Source organism: Babylonia areolata, chromosome 10, assembly GCF_041734735.1.
Source record: "Babylonia areolata isolate BAREFJ2019XMU chromosome 10, ASM4173473v1, whole genome shotgun sequence".
In the NCBI taxonomy this organism is placed as follows: domain Eukaryota; kingdom Metazoa; phylum Mollusca; class Gastropoda; order Neogastropoda; family Buccinidae; genus Babylonia; species Babylonia areolata.
In genome coordinates this window covers 41,633,681-41,644,526 of record NC_134885.1, presented here as the reverse complement: position 1 = coordinate 41,644,526, position 10,846 = coordinate 41,633,681, and the positions used below count along the sequence as shown (strand labels likewise).

At 42.7% G+C, this 10,846-nt stretch overlaps 1 protein-coding gene across 1 annotated transcript in view; it reads left to right on the top strand.

Annotated features, from left to right (window-relative positions):
• The window catches only part of LOC143286366 (cilia- and flagella-associated protein 44-like), a 21,087-nt gene extending 18,440 nt beyond the window's left edge, over positions 1 to 2,647 (top strand). The window contains exons 8-9 of the mRNA XM_076593907.1: positions 1 to 184; positions 2,398 to 2,647. The exon at positions 1 to 184 is cut by the window's left edge and continues 10 nt beyond it. Coding sequence (XP_076450022.1) covers positions 1 to 184; positions 2,398 to 2,647 — 434 coding nt within the window. The remainder of the gene's footprint in view (positions 185 to 2,397) is intronic.
• Positions 2,648 to 10,846: the final 8,199 nt, after the last annotated feature.

Genomic DNA, 10,846 nt, shown 5'->3' with positions numbered 1-10,846 from the left:
AGGAGATGGTGGACAAATTCGGGAAGATCGTGGACATGGCGGTGGTGGAGACGGTGGTGGCGGACCCTCAGATCGAGGACGTCCGCGTCCGCCTCCTGCGGGCCCAGCAGGACAGCGACAAGGAGCTGATGACCTGCGTCCGCAAGATCTCCGACCTCAAGAGGACCAACGACCACAGCCTCAAGTATTATCGCCTGCCCGCCCCGCCTGGCTGCGCCGTGTTTTGTTGTGGTCTTGTCTTGTGTTGGTATTGGTTTGGTGTGTGGTGTTGGTGCAGTGTGTGTGTGTGGTGGGGAGGTGTGGGGGTGGGGGGGTGGAGGGGGAGCGGCATGTGTGTGTGTATTTGTGTGTTGTAGGGATGTGTTTTGTGGGGGGGTTGGGGGGGGGGGGTGAGTGTGCGTGCGTGGGAGGGGGTTTGGTTTATGTATGTGGAGTGGGGGGGGGGAGTTGTGTGTGGGTGAGTCATTCATTCCGCTATTTTCTCACAGGAATATCCAAAAAAAGCCTCAACCCAAACCGATTGAATTATACGCGGTATATCAATGTGTGTGTGTGTGTGTGTGTGTCGCCATTCGTCCCCCATTTCAGTCTTTTAAAACTGAACTGAAACCACATCTTTTTTTTTTAAAGCCTAGGCATAGACCTTCCATACCTTTCCAATCACATTCAGTTCTAAGCCATGCAGACTCTGTGTGTGTGTATGTGTGTGTGCGTGTGTGTGTGTGTGTGTGTGTGCACGCGCGCGTACGTGTGCGTGCTTGTGTGTGTGTGATTTAGTAATGTAATACGCATAGTCTTTCAATCTGTTGAATGCTTTTTTTTGCGTTGAATCTTTTCTTCTTCGTTTTTTGACTCACTTGTGTAAACAAAGTGAGTCTATGTTTTAACCCGGTGTTCGGTTGTCTGTGTGTCTGTGTGTCCGTGGTAAACTTTAACATTGACATTTTCTCTGCAAATACTTTGTCAGTTGACACCAAATTAGGCATAAAAATAGGAAAAATTCAGTTCTTTCCAGTCATCTTGTTTAAAACAATATTGCACCTCTGGGATGGGCACAAAAAAATTAAAAAATGAAGCCTAATTATATGCAAACATTTTGAAATTATACTCAATACATAAAAAGCGTGTGTGTTTTACTCTCAGTGTAGAGGGCTTTCACTATGCTCATTCGCCTAAGTGGTCTTTTTCGGAAAATACTCAAATCAATACGACGAGTAGACTTTACAGATCTGTTGGCTGAGCCCTGAAGGTCATGGGCAAAAATCAATTGCGTACACATATTTATACACATTCAAAGCGCGTGCTTATATTCTTCGCGAAGGCGAACGACGCCATTTTGTTTCAAGTTGTTGACCTGCCCGTTCATCCTATATTCAATGGACAATACACGATAACATGTGATGGAAAGTTGGAGAAGGAGACCGTTAAATATTTATTCAAAGAAAGATTTGTGAACGCCTCATCACTTACTGGATTATGCCCCAAACTGCCATAAAAATATCCACGGAATCAGTCGGAATTCACAGTTAAAAAATGTAAACCATGCGAGTTAATACCCTTGAACTAATCACGATGAAACGAAAAAAAATTCCAGTCTTGACTTTTCTCAAAATGAAGTTCTTTTCACTTCTTACGACGTTTCGAAGTACTTGTACTTGGCTCTACATATTATTAGTCTAACAAAATACTAAATTTTCATATCAACTTAAAAAAAAAAACTACAAAACTAGAATGAACATAAAAGAGAAATTGAATCGACCCTGTCGTACTACATTCCCGGCGGGTGTAACTAACTTGTACATCTATCTACATCTAGTGAAAACGGCTAAATGTTGCAGTGTGATTGCGCCGATAGCCATTAAAAAGAATTTTTTATTGCCCTTAAAGATTTTTTGAATGCCCAAGATACAGCAGAATAATATGATTTAAACAGCGTTCTCACTGCAAATACCGCAATTGATTTCTCGCCCTTTAAAAAAGTATGTTCAAATGTTAAATTTTAGAACGTCAGTTAAGGAGCCACGATAGTGTAATGGATAAGGCAGTTTCTTCTCACCCGAGCACGCGGGGTTCGAATATGGCTAGGACTTTTTTTTTTTTTAAAACGCGAAGCTGTATAATAACAAATACAGAACATATTTTAACGATTTGATTTTTTTTTTAAGTGTATCACAAGTGAGCCTTGAAGGCCTTGCCTCTCTTGTTTGTTTTTGTTTTTTTGTTGTTGTTTTTAATTATTGCGCGTGTGTGTGTTTAATGTTTGTTGTAAAGCGTTTTGAGCGGCCCTTAAAGGGAGGAAAGAGCTCAACGAATATCTATTATTATTATTATCATTATTATTATCATTATTATCAGCAGCAGCAGCATCAACATCATTACTCATTTCTCTGGCAACAGACTGGACTCGGAGTACAAGTATGTGGAGGCGGACATGAAAGAGAAGATAATGGACATGGAAAAGGAGATAAACGACAGCATGGGGACCGCCATCAAGAACTGCCTACCGCAAGACTTCAGCAAGCTGCCCAAGGACGTCCACGCCCTCATGGACGTGGTGGCCAAGCAGAGCGAGATCCTCAAGGGGCTGCGGATGGAGATCGACTGCCTGCAAGGGAGACTGCGGCCACCCCCTCCGCCCAAGAAGTAACAGGCAGGGGGGCCACCCCCTCCGCCCAAGAAGTAACAGGCAGGGGGGCCACCCCCTCTGCCCAAGAAGTAACAGGCAGGGGGGCTAAAAAAAAAAAAAAAAAAAAGAGGGCGGGGGCACACAGCATAGCTTGCATGCCAGAGAACATAAGTAAGGGCAGTAAGTGAATAATGAAGTATATAGAGTACGTAAGAAATAGGAGAACTTCTTCTTCGTTCGTCGGCTGCAACTCCCACATTCATACGAGTGGGCTTTTACGTGCATGACCGTTTTTTGCTGTTTGTTTTTTTGTTGTTGTTTTTTTTTTACCCCGCCATGTTGGCAGCCATATTCTGTTTTCGGGGGATTTAGGAGAACATTAACAATGCATACCACGCCAAGGAGAGAAGGTTCCGTTAATTAATGAATGAACTTGGATTCAGAGAACTGGGCAACGGACACAGTTCATAATTAGTTCAGTAGCTTGACGAAGGAACGGTATGCTCATTAGAAGATTTGAAAAAATTATATATATATATAAAACCCACTCTAAACCGATTTATATAGTTATACACAGTACATCATTTGTCTATCTATATGCCATCCATAAACAAAAAGAGAAAGGGGAAGAAGAAATGCCAGTGTGTGCAACGTTCATTTTTGGTGAGTGCCAAAAGTGCACGATTATAAAAGTGCCCAATTATCACAGTCCAGAGAAGAACAAAAGTATTGGAGTTCTAGAAAGAATACATATGTACATATAAGGAAATCACAAAAAAGGGACCAGGGAAAAGGCGACGTCGACATCAGCATTATCATAGGAGCCCCCGCCGCCATCCTCCGTCCCTTCCACAAGCACACGCACACACACTGCATCGTTGTCATCAGCATTACCATGGGAACCACCCCTAGAAATGTACATGTGTGGGCCCTTTTTGTGAAGTAAGAAGCAGGAGTATCCATGAAGGAAATGGGGGGGAAGAACAAAGGAAGGGGGTGGGGGGGTGACAATCGGAATTTATACATCCACAATGATATGGGGACGCAGTTTAGCGTTATGTGGAGATGACACAGTGTATTATGAAGAGGTACAACTGTGAATAATGCCAAGATTAAAGTAAGAATAGCATGGAGGTGCAAGTGTGAACAATGTGGAGGTGCTGCTGTGAATTATGTGTAGAGGGGCAGTTCTGAAAAAAAATGTGGATGTGCAATTGTGAATAATGTGGAGGTGCAGTTATGAATGATGTGGAGGTGCAGTTGTGAATAATGTGTGGAGGGGCAACGTGTAGATGCTACCATGAATAACGTGGAGGGGCGACCATGAATAGTGCGGAGGTGCAATTTTGAATAATGTGTGGAGGTGAATATAACTGTGGAAGGGCAGTCGTGAATAATGTGTGGAGGTCAGTATAATTGTGGAAGGGCAATCGTGAATAGTGTGTGGAGGTGAGTATAATTGTGGAAGGGCAATCGTGAATAATGTGTGGAGGTGAGTATAATTGTGGAAGGGCAATTGTGAATAATGTGTGGAGGTGAGTATAACTGTGGAAGGGCAATCGTGAATAATATGTGGAGGTGATATAATTGTGGAAGGGCAATCGTGAATAATATGTGGAGGTGATATAATTGTGGATGGGCAATCGTGAATAATGTGGAGGGGCAACTGAATGTGTTGAGGTGCAGTTGTGAATATAATTGTGGAGGGGCAATCGTGAATAATGTGGAGAGGCAACTGAATGTGTTGAGGTGCAGTTGTGAATATAATTGTGGAGGGGCAATCGTGAATAATGTGGAGAGGCAACTGAATGTGTTGAAGTGCAATTGTGAATATAATTGTGGAGGGGCAATCGTGAATAATGTGGAGGGGCAACTGAATAATGTGGAGGCGCAATAGTGCATAAAATGGAGGATGGATAGGAGCAGGCGCTGTGAAGATAGAACAGTGCATCTTGAGGAGATACGTACAGGTGTGCATTATAAGGAGATTTTTAAAAATGCATCATGAATAGGTGAAGCTGTGTACCACATGCAAAGAACATCTGCTCTCGACGCGACTACGAACGTGAACTATGATGGTGAGAGGTACCGCTTGCAAGTACACCTGCACTTGACGCGACTACGACCGTGTACCATGATGAGGGGTACCGAATGCAAGTACATCTGCACTTGATGCGACACAACCGTGAACTATGATGATGAGAGGTACCGCTTGCAAGTACACCTGCACTTGACGCGAATACGACCGTGAACTATGATGAGAACAAATTACAAGTTCAGTAATGCCATGACTGGGTTACGCTGCTGGTCAGGCATCTGCTTGGCAGATGTGGTGTAGCGTATATGGTTTTGTCCGAACGCAGTGACGCCTCCTTGAGCTACTGAAACTGAAACTGTCTGAAATGAATGGGAGCAAATGATTTGTACCTAACAGGTTCGGTTAAAAACCGACGCGTGTGTCCTGAAGGAGTATGAGTGGAACAGTGCATTACAAAGCATGTGTACAAAAGATGTGAATAGGTTAGAGAGTGCTACTGAAGGCTAGCGAGAAAAGGGTAGCAAAGACTTTAAGAAAAGCTTCATTCTAACAAAAACTATGTATAGGTCCCCGTATTAGTTAAAAGTCGAAATTCTGAGAACCAACGAAAGTTGTCAGTCATTTTGAATCGGATTTGAATCATGATTTACCTACCCATTAACTCTAGGGGCGTGCCACTGTCACTATTATCATTTTTTATAATTTTTGTTTGTAATATTCATAATCAAATATATTTTTAATATGTGCGAAAAAAGAGAGAGAAAATGAAAAAAAGCGCTCATTGTAAACGAATTTCTACTAGACGTTTATATTTTGAGATACAAATTTACACATGATTTTTTACCTTTCGTGCATATCCTCTCTCTCGCTGTCTCTGTCTCTGTCAGTCTATGTCTCACACACACACACACACACACTGTATCTCCCTTTCTCTATGTCTCTGTGTGTCTGTCTTTGTCTCTCTGTCCCAGTCCATCTCTCTCTCTCTCTCTCTCTCTCTCTCTCTCTCTCCTCTCCTCTCCCTATCTCTTTCTCTTGATAAATTGTGCTTTTTGAGGACAGATATAATTTTTGTTTGTGATAACTTTGCAGAAAATTTATTGATAAAGTTGTAGCATATAGGGTCGATTTACTTCCATTTGCTTCGATTTCCGTTATTGAATTTTTATGCTTTGGTCGCATGATTTGATTGTGTATTTGATGAATGTGGGTTTTTTTTTTATTGATCCGTTTTAGACAGCAGGTTTTATAACCAACAGTATTATATTAAGATGCTATAGACTGCTGGGACCATTCTGGTGGTGACGATAAATTGTATCATACTGTATTACAAGTTGTATTTCATTAAATATTTGAAAATAAAAATATGTTGATTTTTGTACATCACCCTCTCTCTCTCTCCCTCTCTTTCTCGAAACCGTCAAAAGCGTCTCTATCTGTCACTCTGTCTCTGTCTCTCACAGTCTTTATCTGTCTGTCTCTCGCTGTAATTTTCACAAATTGTGTATAGTGATGCGTGGTTGGTTAGTTATTTTCATGTTGTTTGATATCAATGTATGTTTTCCATTTGCCCTTTTCATGAGGAGCGAAGGCAAATTTAGGAATAAATCATCTGAATCTGAATATCTGTCTCGCTCTCATTCACACACACACACACACACACACACACACACACACACACAATGAGAGGACTATATGAACACACACACACACACACGCACAATGAGAGAAATATATATAAACACTCACATACACACACACACACACACACACACACACACACACACAATGAGAGAAATATATATAAACACTCACACACACACACACACACACACACACACACACACACACACACACACACACACACACACACACACACACACACACACACACACACATATATTAACCCTCAAGCAAACAGCCACATAAACCTATCATCGTCCCATTGCAACGCGATCCCCCCCACCTAACACACCCAGCTGTCACCATCTCTGCATCTTTCTCTTTCAAAAGAGTGGTAGGGCGAGAGAGACAGCCTCGGACACAGATGTTTTCCTTTCTTTGTTAGGTTTTTTTTTTTTTGTTGCTGTTGCTTTGTTTGTTGGTGGTTTGTTTGTTTTTTGTTTTTTTGTTGTTGTTGTTTTTTTGTTGTTGTTTTTTTGGGGGTTGTTGTTTTTTTGGTTTTGGGTTTTTTTGTGTGTTTTTTTTCATAAAGCCCATTGCATTGCCAGGGAATTACAAATGAACACAAGAAAATGTTCTTAATGCATCGCATCGATAACGTACAAATGGTTTCCCAGTATTATATACTAAAGTTTTCTTTTGGCGACGAATTTATTAACATACTGTTCTCAGTACTGTTGTGAAACAAATCATTCTCCAGTATCAAAACTGTTTTGGACAGGTTGATACGAAATGGACTTGTCATCATTTGATTCTTTACATACTGGGCAAAGCATATTATAGCAAATGTTTGATTGGATATAGTGATACTGATGAGAAAGAACAGAAGCACATTCTAGATAGCTGGTCAGTATATACTGTGAATGTCTATCAATTGACATATAAACTGGAAGACTACGACAGGTATTTATCATTATGTGTACACGAAATGTTTCATTGTTTTTGACATAAACATTTCCTCTTTCGCTCACCTCTGGATAACAGCACTTTTGTCTCCATCAACATCTCTGAGCGATATACCTACATCAGCAATTCCGTTTTCATATACCTTCACCTGAAGCCCAAATTTCGCGCTCCTCTGTGTAGCCCATTGTGCATGCTTTACGAACTGACCCATCAACATCCGGTTGTGTGAACATCAACCAGTAGCCCACTGAATAATTACAACGGCAGATGGTAACGGCGGCATTAGGGAGAGAAACAGACAGACAAAGCAGAGCAGATGGTTAAAGCGGCATTAGAGAGACAGACAGACAGACAGACGGACAAAGCAGAGCAGATGGTTAAAGCGGCATTAGAGAGAGAGACAGACAGACAAAGCAGAGCAGATGGTTAAAGCGGCATTAGAGAGACAGACAGACAGACAAAGCAGAGCAGATGGTTAAAGCGGCATTAGAGAGACAGACAGACAGACAGACGGACAAAGCAGAGCAGATGGTTAAAGCGGCATTAGAGAGACAGACAGACAGACAGACGGACAAAGCAGAGCAGATGGTTAAAGCGGCATTAGAGGGACAGACAGACAAGGCAGAACAGATGGTTAAAGCGGCATTAGAGAGACAGACAGACAGACAGACAAAGCAGAGCAGATGGTTAAAGCGGCATTAGAGAGAGAGAGACAGACAAAGCAGAGCAGATGGTTAAAGCGGCATTAGAGAGACAGACAGACAGACAGACAAAGCAGAGCAGATGGTTAAAGCGGCATTAGAGAGAGAGACAGACAAAGCAGAGCAGATGGTTAAAGCGGCATTAGAGAGAGAGACAGACAGACAAAGCAGAGCAGATGGTTAAAGCGGCATTAGAGAGAGAGACAGACAGACAGACAAAGCAGAGCAGATGGTTAAAGCGGCATTAGAGAGAGACAGACAAAGCAGAGCAGATGGTTAAAGCGGCATTAGAGAGAGAGACAGACAAAGCAGAGCAGATGGTTAAAGCGGCATTAGAGAGACAGACAGACATACAGACAAAGCAGAGCAGATGGTTAAAGCGGCATTAGAGAGAGAGACAGACAGACAAAGCAGAGCAGATGGTTAAAGCGGCATTAGAGAGAGAGACAGACAGACAAAGCAGAGCAGATGGTTAAAGCGGCATTAGAGAGAGAGACAGACAGACAGACGGACAAAGCAGAGCAGATGGTTAAAGCGGCATTAGAGAGAGAGACAGACATACAGACAAAGCAGAGCAGATGGTTAAAGCGGCATTAGAGAGACAGACAGACAGACAGACAAAGCAGAGCAGATGGTTAAAGCGGCATTAGAGAGAGAGACAGACAGACAGACAGACAAAGCAGAGCAGATGGTTAAAGCGGCATTAGAGAGAGAGAGACAGACAGACAAAGCAGAGCAGATGGTTAAAGCGGCATTAGAGAGAGAGACAGACATACAGACAAAGCAGAGCAGATGGTTAAAGCGGCATTAGAGAGAGAGACAGACAGACAGACAGACAAAGCAGAGCAGATGGTTAAAGCGGCATTAGAGGGACAGACAGACAAGGCAGAACAGATGGTTAAAGCGGCATTAGAGAGAGAGACAGACAGACAGACAAAGCAGAGCAGATGGTTAAAGCGGCATTAGAGAGAGAGACAGACAGACAGACAGACAAAGCAGAGCAGATGGTAAAAGCGGCATTAGAGAGACAGACAGACAGACAAAGCAGAGCAGATGGTTAAAGCGGCATTAGAGAGAGAGAGACAGACAGACAAAGCAGAGCAGATGGTTAAAGCGGCATTAGAGAGAGAGACAGACAGACAAAGCAGAGCAGATGGTTAAAGCGGCATTAGAGAGAGAGACAGACAGACAAAGCAGAGCAGATGGTTAAAGCGGCATTAGAGAGAGAGAGACAGACAGACAAAGCAGAGCAGATGGTTAAAGCGGCATTAGAGAGACAGACAGACAAAGCAGAGCAGATGGTAAAAGCGGCATTAGAGAGAGAGACAGACAGACAAAGCAGAACAGATGGTTAAAGCGGCATTAGAGAGACAGACAGACAGACAGACAAAGCAGAGCAGATGGTTAAAGCGGCATTAGAGAGAGAGACAGACATACAGACAAAGCAGAGCAGATGGTTAAAGCGGCATTAGAGAGAGAGACAGACAGACAAAGCAGAGCAGATGGTTAAAGCGGCATTAGAGAGACAGACAGACAAAGCAGAGCAGATGGTTAAAGCGGCATTAGAGAGAGAGACAGACAGACAGACAAAGCAGAGCAGATGGTAAAAGCGGCATTAGAGAGACAGACAGACAAAGCAGAGCAGATGGTAAAAGCGGCATTAGAGAGAGAGACAGACGGACAAAGCAGAACAGATGGTTAAAGCGGCATTAGAGAGACAGACAAAGCACAGCAGATGGTTAAAGCGGCATTAGAGAGAGAGACAGACGGACAAAGCAGAACTGATGGTAAAAGCGGCATTAGAGAGAGAGACAGACATACAAAGCAGAGCAGATGGTTAAAGCGGCATTAGAGAGAGAGACAGACATACGGACAAAGCAGAGCAGATGGTAAAAGCGGCATTAGAGAGAGAGAGACAGACGGACAAAGCAGAACTGATGGTAAAAGCGGCATTAGAGAGAGAGACAGACGGACAAAGCAGAACTGATGGTAAAAGCGGCATTAGAGAGACAGACGGACAAAGCAGAACTGATGGTAAAAGCGGCATTAGAGAGACAGACGGACAAAGCAGAAGCACAACACATTCGCCATCGTCTCCATCCTCCGCCTTCTCCTCCTCCTCACCATCAGTCCTGCCTGGAACGTCCTGCTGACAACGGTGGCAACGACACCCCAGCAACAACACCACTATTTAATACAGACCTTGAAAACAGAGAAGAAAAGAAAAGAAATAAATAAACGGGAACATAAGGGCTTCTAGATAGCCTTGCGTTCTTTGGGTTTTGTTGTTATTGCTTGTTTGTCTCTTTTCGCGTTGATTTTTAACGACTTTAAACTTTGTGTGATACATAATCTGTAGCTTGCGAAACACTTCTCACATGTAGGAACAGCTCCTATACATACAACAAAATACCGACGTTCGTACATCTGAATTCATCGAAATAACGAAAAACTAACAGCAGCCATTAAGTGAGTTGCTGTCTTAGGCGGCAGATGGTATTTCAAGAAAAGTGTCAAGCACGTGCGAGAGGATGTTGCTGACATACCGAGTTCTGAACTGAGCAGAGGTCACGGCAGCACATAGGTTTTACTTCTCAATGAGAACAAAAGAGAGAAAAATATTTGGTGGTCCGTCAGTAGGTCTGAGGATTTCGTCGCAAAGCTCAGAGCTAAAGATGAGAGGGGTGAACCTTTTTTTTTTTTTTTTTCCTTCTTCTTTTTTTTTTTTTTTTCTTTTTTTTTCCAAAGTCCAGGCCGAGTTGAGAAAATAGAGAAAGCCAATATGACAAGACAATAGCGATGTGATTTCTAAATTTACTCATCATGCGAATTATCTGTCACCCCCATTCTCACTCACTTTTGTTGAAAACGTGTGTGTGTTTGTGTGTGTGT